The sequence below is a fragment of the Calypte anna genome, chromosome 18 (genome assembly GCF_003957555.1).
Source record: "Calypte anna isolate BGI_N300 chromosome 18, bCalAnn1_v1.p, whole genome shotgun sequence".
Taxonomy (NCBI): domain Eukaryota; kingdom Metazoa; phylum Chordata; class Aves; order Apodiformes; family Trochilidae; genus Calypte; species Calypte anna.
Genome location: NC_044263.1, coordinates 3,308,908 through 3,332,151, shown reverse-complemented (window position 1 = coordinate 3,332,151; position 23,244 = coordinate 3,308,908). Strand labels below are relative to the sequence as shown.

Below are 23,244 nucleotides of genomic sequence, written 5' to 3'. Positions count from 1 at the left end.
AGGAGCATATCACACCAGGACCTTTGGTGTGACCAGGACTGATTATCTTTTGCTCTTCAGTGTCTGATGTCAAGCCCGCTGCCATCAGTGAGCACTTTGACATGAAAGCCACAACCAAGACTGATTTTTATGTGCCCAGCTCCATCACATTTATCTTATATATATCATTAATTTTATGTGTCTGATTTCTTGCTTTTAGCCATCTATGCATTTCTTCCTTGAGAAGACATCATCCAAAGAACTCTGCATCTATTCACTCTTTCCTTCTCAATCTGTTTTAAATGTAATGGCATAGCTAAAATCTTTTTGTTTAAATAACCTTCTTGTCCTTTTATCAGACACAATTTATTAGGAAAGCCCATCTGGCAAACCCTTTTGCTACAGAGGCACAAAACCTACTCTGTATTTGCAATACATTATTGCCAGGTGCAGAGTGATTTAAAAATAGCACTTCTGCTAACAGCAGAAACATCATTACCCATGAGCAGGGCTTATTTGAGAATCAAATGTAAAATAACAATAAAATAGAAGAAAAGCCCCAGTGAGATGCATATGGTTGTAAATATATCACTCTCCCAGTGTTTCTTACTTAGGTCATGTCTGGCAGTTCCCAGCTCAGCATGCTTATTATTAGAGATTCCATTATTTAGAATTTAGTATTTATTTTCTTAACCTTCCTCGTGGACTGTGGACGTCACAGGCATCAGATGTGGAACTGTAACCTCCTTTCAGAGGCAAACACCAACATCCTGGCAATATGGCACTGAGTCCTTGCAATGCCTTTTCAGCTTTAACTCTGAAATGTTCTTTTTACTTCAAGTGAAATAAGGAAACACATTATCTGTTAAAAAAAAAACCTTCCAGATCTGAATGAAATCTTCCTTTCCTTTCCTTTCCTTTCCTTTCCTTCCTTTCCTTCCTTTCCTTTCCTTTCCTTTCCTTTCCTTTCCTTTCCTTTCCTTTCCTTCCTTTCCTTTCCTTTCCTTTCCTTTCCTTTCCTTTCCTTTCCTTTCCTTTCCTTTCCTCTCCTCTCCTCTCCTCTCCTCTCCTCTCCTCTCCTCTCCTCCTCTCCTCTCCTCTCCCTCTCCTCTCCTCTCCTCTCCTCTCCTCTCCTCTCCTCTCCTCTCCTCTCCTCTCCTCTCCTCTCCTCTCCTCTCCTCTCCTCTCCTCTCCTCTCCTCTCCTCTCCTCTCCTCTCCTCTCCTCTCCTCTCCTCTCCTCTCCTCTCCTCTCCTCTCCTCTCTCTCCTCTCCTCTCCTCTCCCTCTCCTCTCCTCTCCTCTCCTCTCCTCTCTCCTCTCCTCTCCTCTCCTCTCCTCTCCTCTCCTCTCCTCTCCTCTCCTCTCCTCTCCTCTCCTCTCCTCTCTCTCCTCTCCTCTCCTCTCCTCTCCTCTCCTCTCCTCTCCTCTCCTCTCCTCTCCTCTCCTCTCCTCTCCTCTCCTCTCCTCTCTCTCCTCTCCTCTCCTCTCCTCTCCTCTCCTCTCCTCTCCTCTCCTCTCCTCTCTCCTTTTAATGCTTTTTGGTTTTTTTTAGACTCCTATTGCAATATATTCCACCATTGTGCTGTTGAAGTGCAGTCAACCTCTTTTTCCCTCTTTAAGCTGAAGAGCATTTTGTTTGATCTAGAATTTCAGAACCAGTCCTTTGTGGGTTTAATACATGTGATGGAGCATTTTACCATCAGCTGGAGCTGCTAGGTTTTAGATTCCAGGTTATATAGCTAGGGCTCTGGAAAGATTTGTTGGTATAAGATGCTATTATACTTATGAAGAGTAATTTTTAAATTAATTTTTTTCCCCTCTTTTTGCATTTTCCATTTATATATATTTTCTGGAAGAGCCAGCTAAATACTTCAGAATTATAAGTATTGGGAGAGTTCTGAGGTGCTAAAATATGATAATCCAGCAAGTTTTTATGAGGGCATGGAACTGAAGTGCTCAAGGAAATTTCTCCATCCCTGGAGATATTTAAAAAGAGCCTGGATGTGGCACTCAGTGCCATGGGCTGGGAACTGCAACAGTGGTTCAAGGGTTGGACTCGATGATCTCTGAGGTCCCTTCCAACCCAGCCAATTCTATGATTCTATTCTATGATTCTATGAAAAGGAAATTTGTATTTAATTTTTTTTTCTGTGCCCTGTACTGAACCAGCATCCTGACATATTGCACACACTCACTGGGGGCTGAGGCAGCTCTATTACTGCACCAAACAGAATTTTTGAGCTCTGCAATGTGTTAGAGGTTTTGTTCATCTGAAAGCACCTGGACAGTAGTAAGCTGGACTGATTACAGTGGTACAGCTGTGTTAAAGTCAAAAAAAGGCAGGAACTGAAGAACACTGCAGCAGCTGCATGAAATCTTTCTGTTTGGAGGTAACTTTAAAGAGTTTATTCCAGTAATCCAACTCTCAGCTGCTTTGTTATAAACAGGAAATGAAGCACTGTTAATTTTGAGAACTTGAATATGGTGGCAAAGAACATTTTGCTCAGTAGCTCATATCTGCAGTAAATGTTTCATTTTAGTAAACGATTCACTTGAGGCCCTAACTCTTCAGCACAGCTCAGTTTTATTCTTTTCTATAATTCAGATAAATATATATGTCTACATGGGGAATACAAGATGGCTGGTGATACATATTCACTGATGGTGAAGTCACAAGGAAATGACTTTACAAAATGTACAACTATTCTTACCTGCAGGCTTGTTCATTCTTTATACAGAACTAGAAAATTCTGTATTCAATGTAAGATCTGTTCAGATTTGGAAACATACATAGCTCCTCACAGCAAAGCAGGCAAACCTCTTAGCTGGGATCTGGATTCAAGCTTGCTCAACTTGGGACCTCACACTTTAGCATCTTATAAGTGTAAGAATTTTTAGGGCCTTGTGTGTAAAAAAAGGAGTATTTAAGATGTGGTGGCACTGCTAAGTCATCTGGTGGCTATTTCACAATGGAGTCTGCAGATGGGCACTAAATAATTTGCTTGGGCATACCCAGAACTGCTGCAGTTACATGGGCAGCTCCTTGGAGAGCAGGAATCAGTACATCTCCATGGAAGAGGGAGCTGGGCTTTGTGTTGTACCAGCTTACAAAAATGTCTCCTGATTTGCTGTTTGTTTGGTGATTTAAGTTCTGTGCATGCACTGACAGATAAACCCCTCCATTCCTAAGGGAACTGAAATCACTTCCATGGTTCTGGTGGAGAGCACTGGGAGTTACTGGCAGAGGTTCCATGATCCTCAGTGAAGCCACAACTCTCCTGCAGCCTCCAGCTAACTGCAGTTTTTGTTTTGCAGTTTTAGTTAATATATAGGAAGAGTGAAAAAGCAGATTTGAATTCAATCATTTTCCCTTCCACAACATTTTCATGGAACACACTTCCTTCTCACCACGAGTCAAAATGACCCATGGAATTCAACTGGGATATTATACATACAAAGCTGCTCTACACACTTTGTCTTTTTATGTGTGAATCATTATTATGTCATTTACAATGGAAGGAAGAACACAGAGCTGTTTGTAACATTCATATCACTGAAACTCAAAACCAGCTTTTTTGGATGAATTGTAGGAGGCAGAGAACTTGTTTGTTGCTTCACTTGTCTGTACTCAGCCTGGTGCTCTGGGTCCCTTGGATGCCTCCTGAACCCTTCTGTGGTAACTGCAGTTTTATTACCCCTGTTGGTGATGCCAAAGTAATGCACACACAGCTACATCATCTGTGCATAAAAAGGAGAAAACCAACACTAAAGCTGCTGTGGTTCCTCTTGTTACAACCCAGGAGTTACTTGATGCACGAAGAAAGGGCACAGTCACATTGTAGAAAGGGGCTTCTCATACTTTTTAATCTGAAAAACTTATGATATTGACTCAAACAGCTTGTGAGTGATAACTGAACACTTCAAAACTAAAAATAACTGAAATCACAAACACTTGCTTAATAGCAACTCCATAATCAGTGCTGCCTGGTCAGAAATCCCCCTCCACAAGAAACTTCATAAGCACTATCAAAGAGCAAACAGCTCAAGAAATCTGCAAAAGGTTTAAATGATTTAAGATACTTCTCCAAAACACAGTAATACAACCAAAGAATAAAAAATGCAGTTAAAAACTGCAGTAATTTTAATTAGAGACACACTTTTGTCAGGGTATAAAAGAAATCTAAAGCTCATTTCTAGAAGGCACTAAGCATGCTGACCCTGATACAGAACTTGCTTAATTTGCAGCATGTGAAAGATCTCTTGAAATGAGGAGATTACAAACATGCCTGAAGTTAAATCCATTCTCATTGCTCTTTCTGGATTGGAGTCAGAACAGTTATCCTGTGGGACCTAATTCTTCAATCCTGGGGATTGTACTCCACTTTTAATCTTTAAATTTACTATCAATTTAGATTAAATGATCTAAAAGCAGCCAAATTGCTGTTATTAGTGTAACTAAAATACCCTTCACAAGCTTACAATAAATGCTTTTTTGCTTAACTCTGTTATTTGGAAAACACAGACTGTGTCTCATTTACACAGAGTTACTTTTTCATGCTGTTCTGATTGAAAACAGACAGAAATTACAATTACAAACATTAAAAATCTTTTTATAGTCCATAAATTACGTAAGAGGTCTCATCAGAAATGGGATTTGGCTTCATCACATGGTAGCATAAAAAACCCCAGAGTTTGTAAACCTTGGAAGATACTGAATTCAGCTCCCAGTAACTCAGTACCAGTTCCAATCTGTGTGCAATTAAATGCTCAGGTGTTTTAACTGTTTTGTAAGGATTCTGAAATAGAATTTGGTATTCAACAGACAAATCATCCATCAGTACAGAAAAAAACAACAGATGCTGGGCTATTTTTGTTGTTGAAATCCATATAAAATTCCATTTTGCTTGGAATCAGTTCTCTAGATTTGTCTTTGAAAGAACAACAGAATGACTCTGAAATGCTTTTTGCATGTAACATGAGGTTATTTTTCTATATCATAAGATTAGTCATATGGAAATTATGCTAAATAGTTGGCTATTAAAAAGTGAAGGAAAGCTGAAAATCTCCATGTTAAAGCTTCAAGTTTACAGTTTCTGGAAGTGCACACACTGAGATGGAAAATCTGACATGATTTCATTAAAACACAGTCACATACTGACCTGTCCAATAGCAGAAGTCATCCCTAAATGGAACCAGAGGAGTTCAGATAAGATGATGGGACCAATAAGCTGGTTTATGAGGTGTTATCTAATTTTTGGTACATAGCAGATGGGTTTCATTATCTAAGGAAACTAATAAAATTACTTTTCATTCTCCTGTAGACCCAATTTTGGTTTATGACCCATACATAAAATTTGAAATAAGATCTATAAATGGAAGATAACAAGTACCTGACTTTTTTTAGTCTGAAAATCATGTCTCCTCTGGTATAGAAACATATTCATTGGCAAGTCTTCATCTGCTGTCCTAAAAATGATTATGTGGTCTCATTTTGTATAGTCATACAGCCTGCCACACTTATTGCAGGCTAGGAATATATACTTGGCTCCAGAGGCAAATCATATCTCCAAAATTAAATGCAAGCACAGATCTGATCATTCCTCTCCAGCTACTTTTTGAGAAACATCATTTTTCAGCTCTGAGGTTAAAATTCATCTTCATTTGCATGGGGGCTGCTGCTTTCAAACCAGCAACTGCATTGACCTAAAAGGAATGTGCTCCTCAGAGATGTGCACTATCAAATATACATGGGAGGAGTTTTCAAGGGAATTTTTCAGAGTGGATGTGTCTGTTGCCATTGATGCTTTGTGGCAGATTTACTGCAGTGTGCAATATGCTTCAGTCCCTCTTGGTCTTGGCTCAAGGTTGCCCCTGGGCAACTGAGCACCAGCCCTCCCCTCACAGCTCTGGGCTCAGGCACCTTGTGTGACTTATTAGGGCAGGATGCAAATAAGGACAAGAGAAATGTTTAAAACTGCTCAGACCTGCACTTCACTGAGCTTCATGACTCAAAGAAAAGTCCTTTTTTGCTTTGAAAGGATTCAGCTGAATATCAAAGTTCTGGTATGAATAAAGTGTGAAAGCATTTCAAAAGGTTGGAGGAATCATCTGCAAGAGAAAGCGTCAGACAACCTAGACAGAGGAGCTGCTGCCTGCTTCCCCTCTAGAGCAAAGATTTAAAATACTACTGACCAGCAAGATTTCATTAAAAAAAAAAAAAATTAAATTATTGTCAAGGCTTTCCTGCAAGCTTTCACATTCCTTTCCTCACCATTTCTCAACCAAGTTGTCTCTTACCTCTGATTCTTTGTAGTAGCGCTCAGGAATCTCATCGCTGGCAATGTCAATAAAGCAAACTTCTCTCTCCAGATCTTTAGCTTCTCCATCAAAAATCTGCAAGAGTTGAAGAATTATAACACTGCAACAGAAATCCCTTACAAAATCCACCTGGAATAATGATTATGAGCCATTTTCAGTGACTTGAATAATGTGTTTGTGCCTGAACGGCTCCTGCTGCAAAAGACCCGAGTTTTTGCAGGGACAGAGCCACATTCTCTCACCTGCTGCAGGTATCACAGGGCAGAAAATGGCTCTTCCCAAAATCAGATTTAAGTGTTCCTGAGAAATATTAATCCCAGTTGAATGAATGGTGCCACTGACCTTTTGGGGAACAGTGCACTAAGTCAGGTCAGTAGACAGGAGGCTGCTTAACACATCGTGTTCAGCACTTACTGCTCACACCTCTCGTCTCCCTTGCACTTTTTGAGATGGAATCTTTGGCCACAAACAGGAAAAAGAACAACTAGGAGTGGTTTTATTGTGTTCTCTGCTCTTTGAACTAGATTCCATCACTGGGTAAAAACCATGATTTTCTGGACTCTGGATGCTTCCAGCTTTTTCACTCTGGGGACAATAATGCAATGCAGGTCTGATGTGTGGAGTCCTCAGGCTAAGTTGCTCTTACACTAAGAATAAATATTTTGATTGAACTGCCCTCAGTGAAGCTGGAAATATATTTAGATTTTGATCCTTTAGGACCTGGTTCTGAACACCAAGCCTCTTGTTCTATGCAAGGAAAATGATGGCTATAATCTGGAAACAGAGGTCATTTGCATCTGCAGCACAGCACACGTCTGTGCCTCTGCCCATAACTTAATTATTTAGGCATCTTACTGACCCATGTGACTTATGCTATGTCTGCAGTAAAGTTCTGCTTATGATTCTGGGCCTTGGAACTAGAGACTAGTTAAAAGGCTATCATGAATTAGTGCCATAAAATTCAGGGAAGTTGTGCATAGACTCTCAAGATCAGTCACAAGCTAATGATGTGCTTTTTCCTTTAGGGCACAATGTTCTATAGCTAATGTTTCCAGGAAGCATAAATATATATATATTTTTTATTATTTATTTAAAATAAATGTAGTGAACACTCTGTAAAATTCATTTCATTTCATCCTAGAGGAACAGTTAAAAAAAAGAAAAAAGCCAGCAACCACTCAGTAACAAAATGGTACTTTTTATTTCTGAAAAAACTGCAGCTGCCCACATAAAGCCTTCAAAGTGAGCAATGGATTACAGTGGCCAAGTACAGCAGTTGGTAAGAGCAGGGCTGGGGAAATCACAATCCAAACAAATGAAAAGCTGAAGTTTTACTCCACAGTTTTACCTTGTCTTGGTATAAATAAAACAGGCAGCATTGGATGCTTACTGAACTGGATATAAAATGTTAACATGTCTGAAACTGCAGAAGAATGGAACAAAGGAAAACTCCATTCTGGTTTTATTTGTGTACTTATTTTCCTCCTCTAGTTCTTATTTTGCAGAAAATTATGTTGATTATTTGAATCAATTTGAGACAGGAGGTCCTTCCCCACTAGTCCTCTTTCCTAGAACTGGGGTACATTTTTTAAAATAAATGTTATGATTTATATATATAAACCAGGTCACTTTTTTTATAAGCTTCCTTGCTTGCTTTTATTCTAAACAATTTCTGGCATACAGAGCAGTCCCTTGATGAAATCAGTTGAACTATATCTGGAACAAGATGCATTTCAGAAAAATTTCTGAGCTTTAAATAAAAAAAGGGAAATTTTTCTTAAACCAACATTACCAGGTCAGCTGAGGCTCTGAATCAGTATCTGGTTTAAGTGCAAGCCCAATAAACTGAAGCACATGCAGATTTCTGCTCATTTCCAAGGACCTAAACAGAGGCTACTACCCAATAGCTCCTGTGAAGACAGATGCCCTGCTCTGTCACTGGCTTGAGCCACAAATTGCACCTCCAAGTAATACAATTTGAAATTCTTTTTCTCTCTTTAAAAGTGGGGATGACAGAGGCCTCTGCAACTCTGTCAAAACCAGGAGGAATTTTTCAACCATTTTAACTACACCTTATTTGCAGCTCAGGCCATCCAACCATTCCCTCCACTCCAGGAGTTTGTGGGATGACATTCCCACTTCCCTTTGCTGGCAGAAGTTGTTGTCTAATCATTTCTGCTTCTCCCCTTCATAGACTGTCCTCACAAGATTTACAGCTATTTAATCATCTCATTCTATCAGCAGTAGAAAACAAGAAGTCATTAGAGAGCAAGACCAATTTTATTTTTTTTTTTCTTAGCTCTAATTCTCTTATTGCCTCTCCTAGCCACATAATCTGGGATTGCCTTTAAACCTGAAGGGAGGATGGGTTTGTTGTGCTTGTGATCAAAGAGAGCAGAGAAATGGAGAAGTTTTAAGGGAAGAGATTAAAGGCCACAAAAAGAAGCAGAAGGCTCCCAATCTGTGCAAGTGTATTTGCAAATGTGCAGCACATGAATGGTGAGAACAATCTGTATCCTTAAGAAGATGATGTAGAAGGACAGAATATTAAATATTACATTGGAAAGAACTGGACAGGCTTTACATTTGGAAGCCAAGTAATTAATTGAGATTGAAATACACTATCAAATGGAAAACAAAGAGTAACATTCAAGCTGAAATGTCCTTTTTGCTGTGGGTTTTATTGCTTGTTTTAGGCAGGGGGAGGGGAAGTGTTGCGACAGCTTTTTACAAGAGACAAAGATTAAAACACTTCCACATTCTAAGAGGGAAGAAAAATCATGAATTCACTCACAGAATGACAAAAAGTGGAAGAAAGGATTTAACTGGGTCATCTTTGCAATTGTCAATGGTTTCTTCTGGGACAAATTTAAAACAAAACCCAACCCAACCCTGGCAGGTGATCCTGGTACCTCAGGAAAGAAAGATCATACAGAATAATGCAGCAGTGGAAGTGCTGGTGAATTTGATTTCTTTCATAGAATCATAGAATTGGCTGGGTTGGAAGGGACCTCAGAGATCATCAAGTCCAACCCTTGATCCACTCCCGCTGCAGTTCCCAGCCCATGGCACTCAGTGCCACATCCAGTCCCTTTTGAAATATCTCCAGACACGGAGAATCCACTACTTCCCTGGGCAGCCCATTCCAATGCTTGATCACCCTCTCCAGAAAGAAATTCTTTCTCATCTCCAACCTAAACCTCCCCTGGCACAACTTGAGACCCTGCCCTCTTGTCTTGCTGAGAGTTGCCTGGGAAAAGAGCCCAACCCCCCCCTGGCTCCAACCTCCTTTCAGGGAGTTGTAGAGAGTGATGAGGTCTCCCCTGAGCCTCCTCTTCTCCAGCCTCAACACCTCCAGCTCCCTCAGCCTCTCCTCATAGGGTCTGTGCTCCAGTCCCTTCACCAGCCCAGTTGCCTCCTTTGGACCTGCTCCAGCACCTCAATCTCCTTCCTAAACTGAGGGGCCCAGAACTTCCTTCCTTTTCCTCCTGAGCTGCAATGACAACAAGTCCCAGCACACACTTTGCTGATGATTTCTCTTTTCTCTGTAGCCAAAGCCAGAACAGAAAGTCAAGTTTTACGTCAACACCAAATTTAATATCTTTTTTCTACAAGCTCCTTTCCTATTTTTCTTCTCCCTCTTTTGTCTCCAGGCTAAATTGCTGCCTTCAACCTCATTCCAATATAGGTAATCCAAAATTTCATTTTTATGACCAATCACCAGGAGCTAACTTGGTTTGGATATAAATAGGATCAAGCCAGAGTCTGCTCAATCCATGGATTACACTCACAGTGCCCTCACTCACCTGCACTCTGGGACTGCAGGGACCAAACCTGAGCTTTTGTGCCTTGCTGGGTGACATGATCCAGGGTTCTCTCTTGAGATGTTGGTTTGGGTTTTTTTTTATCATCATCAAGAGCAAAGATAGAAAGCTGGTGTTCAAGGGATCACCAGCTGGGAAGTTGTTCATCTCTACTTTTAATGTTAAATTTTTATTTTTTTTTTAACAGCCAAAGCATAAAGACTTTGTGGTCAGAAAGTAACAATTCTCATGTTAAACACTAATACCTACAGAACAGAACATTTCCTGGGGAAATAACTGAAGAGCAGGTCTACCTAGAAATAAAGTTGTTAGAGATGAAAGTGATAAGACAAACTATATAGAGAATTCTGTACTACAAATAAGAAAGTCTGAAAGTAGGTGGGGTCTTTTTTTCCTCCTGAAAGCTCATTTTTCTGTCTCTTGTGAGGTTTTGGGTGAGAGATCTCCATGTTTGTCTTACTAGGTTAGAACCAGAGAGTGAGCCACTGCTGAAAAATGCACCTGAAGCAGTGAAATTCAATGGGTAAGGGTGGAAATATATTTTTTTTTCCTTTCAGAAAATCAGAGCATTTCTTAATTAATTCCTGGCAGGTAATATGGTAGTGTATGTGATTATTATCCCGTGTGCTAAGCAATCAGACACCTGTGCCTACCTACACATTTAAGCCAAAATAACTACACTGTTTGATATTCAACATGGAAATGCAATTTATTGAGATGAGAACTTCCATTAGAGATCAAATTTCCTCTTCTATTAAATCCTGCTTTGGGATAAGAAGCATTCTTGAAAGCATTGCTCTTCCCTTTCTGCCTCCCCATTTTTCCTGCCCTGCCAACAAAGCCAACAGACTTCCCAGCAAACTTTAATCTTCATTTTGCAGTAGCTGACTGCAAAACTGACCATCACAAGATGACATCTCAGGGACACAGACAGGCTATGACTTCAATAGCATGACAAAAATGTCCTTAAACATTAGAATTTGGAATTAAATTTATCTCTGCCTTTGTAACTTTTTTTATTCAGTTATTCATTGTTATTGAGCTTCAAAAAAAGGGAAAAATTAAGTACAGAGCCCCAAGTTCAGATGTCTAGATGCAACATGGATTTCTTTTTCATTCAAATGTTGATATTTCACTGAAGCTATTGGGGTTTCTTCCATCTTATTAAAAAAGGAAAAATCTGGCAAAAAACTTTCTCTCCAACTTGAAATCCTAAGCTCCTTAGCCTGCCATCATCAGAGCTGCTGGCAGGTCTCCAGTGCATTGTTACACCCTCCTTTCACAGGTTGTCTCCTCTGGTCCCCTTTAACTCTCCTTTTTTCTGAAGGAAAATTTGATCTAATGCATTTTTCATTTAATTTCCAAGTGCTGTTCTGAAGTTTGTTACAACCCAGTTCCATGTTCCTAAGACAGGAGATAAAAATAGGGGACAAAACCACCCTAAAAATAGCAACACTAGAAATAGATTATTTTTTTTTTCCCAATTCCTCTCTGGCCATACCTACAACATCTGTTACTTTAGTCAAATGTTTCAGAACCAACACTTCAGAAAGATGCTCTGGGGAGGATGCAGGAGGAATGAGCCAATGCTTGGGCTCTTGTGGGGCTGCAGGAGCAGAGCTCCCTGTCAGGACAGGAATTTGGAGCTTTAATTGAAGGCACTGCAATTTATATCAGTTGCATATCAAATAATACCTGCTGGGAGCTGGCTGGGTTCAGTGTGCTCAAGCTATTCATGTGTCAAGTGAGACTGCTGTTAATTTATAAATGTATAAGATTGGGAACTACCTGTTGTTTTCATCTGGCAAATGATCATTCTCAGACATGCTTTTTCAACACTGTATTATCTTGGAAACATGCTGAGAATGTATTTTGCTTTTGATTGGCAAAGAATTAGTGCTGTGGCTCTAATGACTTTCCCAGCACTACTGACAAACACACAAAAAAAAGAGACCTGGGAGTCTGGATTGCCAGGAAGTTGAACAGGAGCCAGCAGTGTGCCCAGGTGGCCAAGAAGGCCAATGGCATCCTGGGCTGGATCAGGAACAGCGTGGCCAGCAGGTCCAGGGAAGGGATTCTGCCCCTGTGCTCAGCTCTGGTGAGGCCACATCTTGAGTCCTGTGTCCAGTTCTGGGCCCCTCAGCTCAGGAAGGAGATTGAGGTGCTGGAGCAGGTCCAAAGGAGGCAACTGGGCTGGTGAAGGGACTGGAGCACAGATCCTATGAGGAGAGGCTGAGGGAGCTGGGGGTGTTGAGGCTGGAGAAGAGGAGGCTCAGGGGAGACCTCATCACTCTCTACAACTCCCTGAAAGGAGGTTGGAGCCAGGGGGGGGTTGGGCTCTTTTCCCAGGCAACTCTCAGCAAGACAAGAGGGCAGGGTCTCAAGTTGTGCCAGGGGAGGTTTTAGGTTGGAGATTAGAAAGAATTTCTTTCTGGAGAGGGTGATCAGGCATTGGAATGGGCTGCCCAGGGAAGTAGTGGATTCTCCGTGTCTGGAGATATTTCCAAAGAGCCTGGATGTGGCACTGAGTGCCATGGGCTGGGAACTGCAGCGGGAGTGGATCAAGGGTTGGACTCGATGATCTCTGAGGTCCCTTCCAACCCAGCCAATTCTATGAATTTCTATGGAAAAACCATGCCAAATAATACCCATACTTTATCATCTTCAAACATAACTAAAATAACTAAAATATAACTAAAATATATTTCAAAATCTTGACTCCACAACTTTATTACTCTTAAGAATGTTATTCCTGCTAATAAATATCATGGCCCTTTAACAGAAAGAAAGATTACATGATTTTAAGGTCCTGCATGCTATTCTTTAATAATTAAGAGACAACCATTGAGTTTTCCAAAGCAAGATGTTGTGCTGCAAAGACTGTTGTGTTTTACAGAAGTGAATTTCAGTTACTGACAATTATTGGATTATTTTTTTAAATCTGTTCTTTTTTCCTTTCCCCAGACACTGTCAGATGGTAAAAATTCACTTCCCAAGTGTCAGCAGAAATTAATTCTGTGGCTAAAAAACAAAGCAACAAAACCCAGACAAGCATAATGATCCTTCTGCAACAAAGAGAAAATGGAAATGTTCCTGTGATTCAGTGATTCTCCTGAGCAGTGTCTGCCTTCCCTTCACCTTTGGCTCTACCTTTGCCTGCAGATGGCTTTGGAGAATTTTCCCCCAGGCACAGATTGTGGCACTCAAGAACTGAGAGGGAGCTGAGATCATTGGGCACTGAGCACAGGGTCTGCCAGAGCCATGTGGTGGAGTCTGTGTAATCACCAGAAAGCCCAAGCTGGGGCATTCCTCTTTAAAATTAAAAAAAGAAACAAGATTTGTCTGTGTCTGTTCACTGGAACAGTGAGAATAGGGATAGGAGGGAGAGCAATGCACTGTTTGGAACAAAATTTTGTGATATTTGCCTCATGTGACATAAATACTGAGCAGTCAATGGACTGAAAGAACACAATATCTGCCCAAATAAGAAAAGAGGTTAAAAAATTCTGCCCATGGAAACCACGGACTGATCACTTCTCCATGAACAAGCAGTAACTTAGACCACTCCTGCTCGTGATTCCTCAGCATTTAATTAATTAGGTAACCTTCAGAATTCTCTTGTATTTAACCTATGGTTTTAATATTCAGAATATAAACTCTGTGGGAAAAAAATCTGTGCCCTGAGTGATTACCATGCACTTTCAGCTTGCCTGCATCCACTGAAGCTGTTGTAGGCACCTGCACCTCCCTGCTCCAGCAGTTCCTCACCTTATGCAAGCAGCTAAAGATGCAGTAGGGAAGCAATATTTCCATATGCTCTACAGATGCCACCTACAGTGTCATTTACATGCTGTAATTTCAAATAAAAGTAAACAAAAATTTCTCTTTAAACTACAAAGTTTACTCAAAACCCTGTTAGAGGAAAGACTGAATGGCCTGACTCACCAGTCTGGTTTCCTACACTGGTAATGAAGCTATAAAGGCAGCAGTGCCAATATTTGATGTACTAAGATCTTCATCCACCACTGGATCTGTTTTTCTCAGGAGTTGCCATGCAAACACCTAGAGGTGACAGTGCAAAAGCTGCTGCACTGCAGCACCAGAAAGCTCAGCTGGATGGATTTCTGGTGCTGCACTACTGCCAGCCACACCAACTTCATGAGTGTTTCATTTAAATAAAGGGGGTTATTGCCCACTGTTCTTTCTGGCAGTGCTTATATTTGTGCAAATCATCTGCAAGTTTTAACAGATTGGGAAATTAGTACTTTAAGTGCATTTAAGAGAGGTTAAAAGGATGACAAAGTCTAAGCAAGAGAAAAATCAAGTTCCAAAGCAGGTGTCATTAGCTTTCACTAGTTTCTTTTATCATGCTGATTGGCAAGAAAAATCAAAAGACTTTTGCATCAAGATATATTGCAGTAATTAGGTAGAATTTTACCAGGCAAAGAAACACATTAAAAAAAAAATAAATTCTCATAATATGATAATATGCTCCCCTGCTCCATGACAGCAGGAACCTGAGAGCATTTATATTGCTCTCTCCACTCATCAATGAAAGTAGCTTTAGTATCCTTAAATCTACTTATTGCTTTTTACAACAATCTCCTGGATTCCATAGCACAGAAATGAAGAACAGATCAGAGCTCAAAGATTTCAAAAAACCTGTGTGGTTTAAAAAAAAAATAATCTGGAAGCAATTGAGTTCAAATCAGACATGCATATGACATTACTGTAATATTAATATTCATTCCCTATGTTTTGCATCACAGCTGCAAAATTTACAGTTTTTTTTAATATTTCTTCATCAGTCACAGTTAGGAGCTGCAACAAAGTAAAATATGGTACATCTGTGGGAATCTATAGAAATGGTTGCTAAGTTTCCTGTTGTTTCCTCACCAGGCAAATGTAGTGAAATTTAATTTCATCTGATAAAAAGAAGAAATACATTTTGTATTTTCTTAAATGAGTGTTCATTGAGTAAAAGAAACAAAAAGAACTCTTAGCCCTAGTTCTGAGGTGTTCTGTTTGGTTTATCAGAAGGCTCCAGCAGGTCTCTCCAGATTTATTCACCTTCCAGCCTCTCAGGGCTGCACCAGACACATCTGTGTCACCAGATCAGTGTCACTAGCTCAACCACAACAAACCCCAAAATTAAATCAGGCCTTCCCTTGGTTCACACTGGTGAGCATCATCAGAATCTCAGAATTACAAAGTTATTAGGGCTGGAATGCAGCCTTCAAATTCTGCTTCTCTTTCTCCCCAGTAAGGGTCAATTAAATCTGTTAATTATGGTAGATACTTGCCTAATCTGCCTGCTCAGGTTCCTAAGGATAAAGATAATGTAATATTACTGGCACTCTGGTAAAAACTGCATTTGCAGAGCTGCACTGAAGCAGAGTACAGATTCTTTGATTTACATCATCTGAGTGTGTGTTGCTTTCATCCTAAATTCACTGGCTGGGTACTATTCAAGGCTTGATTCACAGTATTTTAGCCACAAAGCTGACACACACACACACAAATCTGAAAATTCACTGATTAAATAGCTCCAGCTCTTTCTCTGTAAGGTACAGAACGTGTCTTCTCAGTGCTGACATGATGATGTACTAGCAAACCAAGCTGCACCCTCCTGAAACCAAAGGTGTGGGCTTGCTCTGCATTAAAACACTGCCAAAAAGCTGAAGTGAACATTAAAAAGAGCATAAATTACATAATGCTCACAGAGTTGGTAATGTAACACACTTTTTTCTCCCCCCTCTCTCTCCCTGATCTAGATCTGGCTCAGACTAGCAGTGACTCTAAGTCTTTGGTATCTGGTGGCTAATACATAATCTCTGTCATGTTCCCATTGGGGAAGTATCTGTATGCCAAAAACCTTATTCAAAATGCTACCTTGTTCTTTCAGATGTAATTATTCTGCCATGAGCAGCACAGCAGCTGTCAGCCTGATGAACAGGCAGGCCCCAGGTGCTTGGGGAAATGCACCTCCCATCTGGAGAGCAGATCCTGGTAACCCTGAGGAGGCTGCTGGAGGGACCCCCCTGGAAACTGAAAAACTCTGGGCCTCAGATTCCTTAAAAATCTGTTTAATGCCTTCTTCTTTCTCAGGAATGAGTTTGCACACTCCTTCATTGAGTCTCTGTATCACAGAACAGTTTTTCCAGACATTTTAGCCTGTATTTCACACCTAGAGAAAAGTTTTTCTCATGAGTCTGCAACAAATGACTGTTTGAAGAACACCAAAATGGAACATGCAGAAGCTCATTTGTCTATTCATCCATGGGCTAAGTCTTTACATGCCTGGCTTTATTGGACATTATTCTTTTCCTGCTAGCTGTGCAAACCTGCTTTGCTCCCTGTCAGGACAACAAAGTCCAGCTGACCCCCTGCCTTCTATTCCTGAGCATCTCCTGATCAGCAGCTGCTGGCTGCCCACTCCCACCCTTCCTCCAGAGAGGATTTTGCATAGTTAATTATCCTTTTCATCTCTAAGTCTGAGAACTCTGAAACATTTGGTAAGTGACTGCCAAAAGCATCACCTTGATAGTTCACCCATTGTTCCCTACAAGTTGTTTACTGAGATCTCTCATCTCTGACCATTGTTTAGTTTCCTGTTTGCTCTTCCTAACAGCTCCTTTGAATTTAACCCCCTTGATTCAGAGAGAGAAATGTGGAAGAGATGAAGTAGAATACAAATACAAGGGGAAAAAAATTATATTTTCTTTACTCCCCTTAATTGTTCTTTAGGACTAAATTCATCTATCTAAATAATGTATTTAGAGAAGGATCAACTAGAATGTGAGGTGGAGAAGTTATGTACATGAATCTTTTATCTCATGGTGCTTTAGAGGAAACTTCTCTGCAAGCTGACAAGCTGCTAATGAACAGGACACCCAAGTAGGTGTGGAGACAGAAGCCTGATCCAGCCTTTCTCCCAGACTGGAAGACCCACAGTCTCCAGATACTGAACATGATTAACTAAGAGGGTAAAATAACATTTTACAAAAGCCCCCATACTTACACTGTCGTTGCTTCCTTTGTTGTCCTCGTATTTTGTCTCTATATGAATGGAGAATTTAGGCAAAAATGAACACTGCAACAAAAGAGAAATATGTTTGACACAAGAAACACACCTTGCTTCATCAGCTCAAGACATCCTGTTTGGTATTGGCTTTCTCATTTCTTTCAGATTATGTCAAGAAAAAAGAGTCAAACATACACAGGACATGAAGGCAAAAGTTTTTAGGGTTCTGGAGAGATGTTGAGATTCTTCCTGAAAGTTGCAGACTAAACTAAATGCATAATAAAATAGTACAAGTACTTTGGAATAATTGAATCCAACAGTTTGCTTTCTGACTACACAGAAGAATACAAATGTCCTGAATGTCTTGTAATAAATTCAGTTCACTAAGATCTTGAGAGCAGCTACATATTTGTCATCACAGATTAGACTTCCCCTCATATAAAATAATCCAAGGACACTTCATTAGCTGTGACTGCTAACCAAAGAGACAACAATGCTTTGTCAGGGCTTTTTTTTCATTTTCAGTGAGAAATGAGTTTTAGCATAACTTCCTATTAATGAAATTAAGATGGATTATAAACTGCTGTGGGAATTATTTTAGACTAAGCCCAAGTTAATCTTTAGAAAACAGTGCAAGAAAGTTATGAATGCACAATTATTTTGCTACCAAAGATAACACTTCTCTATTATTCCTGGAAATAAATGTATTTTTCTGTGCACTGTGTATCTCAGTTGTCTTACCAAGACCAGAGTGGGTAATACGAAGCAACAATTCCAGTAGAAAAAAAATATTCAAAATGGTTTTTTTTAAGGATTTCAGAAGTTCTTTCAACTCAACATCTCAGATAGGCAGAGCAGATGTCCAACAGCCTCTGAAGGACACCAGGTCAGCACCTTTCTTATTACTCATCAAATCTTTCCTTGCATTTACTGCCAGGTCCTTGCATGATGCATCACTAACACCCCATGGCAAGATGTCTTTGTCAAGACTGTGACTGTGTCAGGTGCTGAACACACAGATTATACAATGAGGACATTATCATGGCTCACTGCTCACACTGCTGTTGCTTCAGGTTTGGACTTGATACAATTTGAGGAGCTCTCCTAAGGGTGAGGCTGATGATTAAGGAGAGAAGTGACTGGGCAGGCCAGCAGTAGTGCAACAAAAGTGAAATGAGAAGCCAGCTCCTTTGAGACTACAGCAAATATTTTCCTGATTTCATGAGTATCACCCAATAAATCATTGTTCAGTCTTCTTGGGAATGATTCAGGAAACACAGGGATGCCAACATGTCCTAAAACAACCTCTGGTGTCACTCGGAGGGTTTGTATTCAGGCAGTGTTCTCCTTGCTTTCTGTGTTTGCAGGAGAACATGGAGAGTTGAAAAGTAAATTACTACTGGAGGTGGATTATGAAAAGCAGATTTAAAAAAAATGCACAGTCTAGTGACAGATATCATCTACCACACAGCTCTGGGAAATAACTACATTGGTGCCATGGTGGTAACAACATGGGTTATTCATCTGAAAAATGCTGCCTGCAGCAGCCATGTATTTAACAAAGGTGTCTGAGTAGAGGGGTCACAGTCCAGGTGTACAGAGCTCTTGCTGACAACAATCAGCACAGGGGCATCCAGTGGGAATGCATCCTGCAGGAAATGAGAGGAGACTGCAAATGAGTATTTTGTTTTATCAGACATTACTGGTACTGAGGACTCCATGCTTAGGTCTGAATAACAGCTTTAAAAAACAGCTTTTAAAAACATCAACATGAAAATGGTAGAGATGGATGTCATACTTTTTATGATCAACTAAATGTTTAGAGCAGTTATTAGGGAAAAGACCTATTTACTGGCATTGTGTCTGCATTTTTCAAGGTTACTGCTCTAGGCACATTTTATTTACACGTTGGTGTGTGTTAAGTATCCATCCTCTTGATTATAGCACCCAAATTCAATTCTCTTTGCTACAAAATTAAACCAGATCAACACACCCTAAATAAAATCAAGTCACTGATAAAAGCAGAAAACAGAATTACATCAATGATCTATGAGTAGTGGAAGGGCCATCAAGGGTAGGTAATGCTTGAGTAGAGGGTGTTGAGTAGAGGTGATAATGTTGAGTAGAGGGTGTTGAGAGCTGACAAACTGTTCAAAGTTACACAGCCTGAATTTAGGGGGTTGTCAGAAACCCCCATGGCTCTGGAAACTGCTCTGACTGCACTGACCTGAGCAGCTCCAGGCACTGCAGTCCTCTCAGCTCTTTAAAGCAGGAGCAGGAGCCACCATGGGACTTGGTGCTGCTCTTGTGACCCCACTGACAGGTCTGAGAACTCCACTGGTAGTGGGAACTTCAGAGCAGCATCTTCTACATTTACAGCTAACACCCTCACCAAAGCAGTTTCTCTTCTAACTGTAGAAACTCAGGAGTTGCTGGCTGGAGCACAATTTTCAATACTGAAACCCATTTTTCTTTATCAAAACAGTCACTCTTAGCTTACAGTTTTGGGAACAATGGAAGATAAAAATGCAAAATATGAAAAACTTTTGTGGGTATAGATTTGAAGCCTGGCTACAGTTTCAGAGGAAATTTTGAAGAAAGCCAAACGCCAACTTTCCCTTTTACCTTGCTATTAAAAAATATCTCCTATTTTCAGTCACTGTCTGGAGTTTACCAGCAATGAGTCAGATATTGATACTTTGAAATGCAGCCATTTCGTGTATTGAACAGGGCTGCATTAGGCTGCCTGGGGCAGTTCAGCAAGTCACTGCTTGCATCTAGGTTTTTTTCTGTGACCCAGAATTTAAACTCTTGAGTAAAAAAAAAAAAGATCTTCTAGTCTTGTATTTCAAAACGAGTCAAACTAAGAAAACACTAAGGATCTTCCAAGTATCAAAGAAGAATTCTAAGTGCCATTTACCTTAAACCACCTTGTCAGAGAGCAGTGAGTAATTTTCTGTACAAAGCTAACAGAAGTCAACCTCCCTGTGTATTTAGTCTAAAGGTGAGGAACTGTGGCAATCTAATTCCAAATTCACCCAAAAGGACTCCATTGCAAAGAGATCTGTCAGAAACCCAACTGACTGGCAACCACTTCTTGAGCAGCTGTGGGGGGTCTCGCTGGCTTTCAGGAACACTTAGCAGGGTCCAGATTTTTGAACATTTCACAGACTGTGTCTCATGATTCATCAGCTGCACTCTGACTAATTGGCAGAGGGCTCTGGCAGAACCAGAAAGATGTTTATGCATCCTTCAAAAGATTTCATTATTCATCGTGCAAAAAGTTGTGGGGTTTTTTCCCCCCCCTCCTTCAAGTCGCTCTGTATTTACTTAGCTGGGGATTAAAGGTGTTTTGCAACAGTCAGAACCCAACCTGGGAGTGAAAGGGAGGTAAAAAAACCTTTTAGAAGATTTCTTTTTTTTTCCAAGCACCACTCCCTTCCTGCTCTGCCTCCCAGGGCCAGGTGCTCTTCCAGCACAGACCTGGCAGCCGATCCCTCCCCTGAGCACACACAGGACTGCACAGGGCACTGCTTCCAATTTTCCATTTCACTGTCTCCACAGCTTCCTCCTTTGACAGAAATAGTGGCAAATTGAACCTTTGACTTGAAATTGGGCTTAAATTCTACCTAAGAGGCCAAAACCTGCAGAGTCTTAGTGCCTTCAATTAGCAGAGTTCTTTGTGGAAAGCCCTCCAAGGAGGTGATTGTTAAAATCCAGCAGACCCATGGCACAAATAAGGAGAGAATTTTGGGGGTTTTTGTTTGTTTGCTTCAACTTTCTATATTTGCCACCCCTTTTGGAACAACCAGAAGAGGTTTGAGGCTCAAGAGAGTAACCAATGAAGTAACCGGAATCTGCAATAGTAATTACCAGGCATGAGCAGGGGGGTATTTCCAGATTAAAATAAAGTTAAATGAGAGCAGCATATGGAAACCAGACTGCAGTTGCATTTTCAATTCACTACAGATAACCTCTTGAAAAATGAAAGGCCTATTTTTAGCACGATGATTGATTAGTGTTGCCATGGCAATAAGCAACACTTACAAGAACAGGGTAGAACCTAAGTATGCCAAAACACTTGCCAAAGTCTTAAAGAGACAAACACACACACAGCCTTTTACAATTGTTTTATGGAGAAGGCCATAAAAAATAATCTTTGCTTTGCAATTACACCTGAGGTGGCTGCAGGAGTTACTGTATTTGCCAGTGAATAGGTTGGACAGAGCTGGGAGAGGTTTCTTTACCCTCTGTAACCTGCTGCACACCACTCAGTGCAATTTCACCAGCACCATTTTAGCTACTTTCATTTTCCATTCAGCTTCTTTCTGCAGCACGTTCAAAGAGCTGCTAGAGACCTCCTCATTTCTTGGGCTCCTGGTGAATATTAATCCACAATCCTTGGGAGTTATTTTTGTACAGTAAAAATTAATCCCACTTATTTTTTTCTTTTTTTCTTTTTTTTTTTTTTTTAAAGCAGCAGAAGCATATTCCCCTAAATCTTGACATAAAAGTCTGGAGAGGCAGCCATTTCATGTAAATGTTCCTCTGATCTTCCATCGCTTTTCAGACTCATGGTTTAGTTGTTTTTTATTTCTTTTGTTTTAATATGGTCACATATACATTATTTTGGCAACACAGGTGGAAATAAATCCTTTACAGAGCAATCTCCATGGAGCTTAAAGCTCAAGAACGCAGCAACTGCTACAATAAGGAGAGACTGGCCAAAAAAAAGATGATTTTTTTTGTTTTTTAAACTGGGTAAAAGAGGTACCACCTCTTTCAACTTTAACAAGCACTATTTCAGCAGTCAGTGGATCACAACAGCAATTCTGGAAAAGACAAATAAAGTCCCTGCTTCTCACTCAGAGGCAAAGGGGAAGCAGGGCAGGAGGGGATCCAGGGAGACCCACATCTAACAGCCCCAGAGCAAGAAGGGGCATTTATAAACATGGAAGATGGATGGAACAGGAGGAGGGATGTAACATGGGAGATTGCCAGAGCCTCTGGACAATGGTGAGGACAGAACAGAGACCTGGGTATGGGAGAAAATCCAAATTACCCATGAGGATGGATAAACAAGATGTTCTTACAATTTCTAGGCAAGAAGATAACGTGAGGATAACATATTGGTGTCTCTACAGCATATTGCAGATTACAAGACTTCCTTCAGCTGTTTACAGAAAGAATAAAGACAGTTTCTTTAGCTGAATATTCAAAGGTTTTTGGAAAATGGCCACTGTGCTCTTGTTTACCTTCGGAATCCTCGGGGCAGGACTGCACATGAGCACACAGAGCTGCTCTGTGATGAGGGTTATTACCCAAACCAGCACCAGTCAGGATGAGAGAGATGGAAAAGAATACACGGAAAGGGCTGGGCAGGGTGATGGCAGAGCTTGGGAGATGTGACTCAAAGACAGGGAGGAGAATTGGAAAGCAAGATAAGCACAGGAAGGTGGCAAAGCACAGAAAAAGCACTGCTGGGAGGGAAGAGTCTGAACAATGGAAAAACACACACACAAAAAAGGGCTTGAAAATAAGCAAGGGAGTTAAATCCTCATAAACAAGCTCAGGAAGAAAACCACTGTTTGTATTACACACAATAGCTTGAAGATGAAACAGACAACAAACAAGTTGCTTCCAATCACTACGAAACTCAGCACTTGGCTCTGATTTTGCCTTCCCAGAGAATCTCCTCCTCTGCTACCTGGGCACAGGAACCTGCTCAGAGAGGAAGAACAGAAGTGGGAAGCAGCTCCCTGAGTCAGAGAGGGGTTGGGACTGCTTTGTAATAAGGCAGCAGCAGTGGAAAAAGAATTCTTTGATTTACCCTGTTTCACTGGGGTTAAGCTACTAGATGAGAATACAGGTTGGTGGCTTCCTAGAAATACATTATTTGTTTCTTATAACTACCACAGAGGTCCTTCCTGCTGCTAGAATCTCTAGAGGAAGCAAATATCTGTTTTACTAGAGAAATGCCACCAGTTAGTCTGCCTTCTAACTCAAGGGGTAAGAGGGAAGAAATTTTGGTAGTGATTGTGTATTAGGCTCTAATCTTGCAATGCAGATCCTGTTGCTTTTTTGATGTAGATTCTCCAG

At 40.6% G+C, this 23,244-nt stretch overlaps 1 protein-coding gene across 5 annotated transcripts in view; it reads right to left on the bottom strand.

Annotated features, from left to right (window-relative positions):
• The window catches only part of PITPNC1 (phosphatidylinositol transfer protein cytoplasmic 1), a 77,968-nt gene that overhangs the window by 14,879 nt on the left and 39,845 nt on the right, over positions 1–23,244 (bottom strand). For all 5 annotated transcript variants that reach the window (XM_030461901.1, XM_030461900.1, XM_030461902.1 and 2 more), the window contains exons 5-6: positions 17,143–17,214; positions 6,277–6,372 (exon numbers count right to left, since the gene is read on the bottom strand). In XM_030461901.1, the coding sequence (XP_030317761.1) occupies positions 6,277–6,372; positions 17,143–17,214 (168 nt within the window). The remainder of the gene's footprint in view (positions 1–6,276; positions 6,373–17,142; positions 17,215–23,244) is intronic.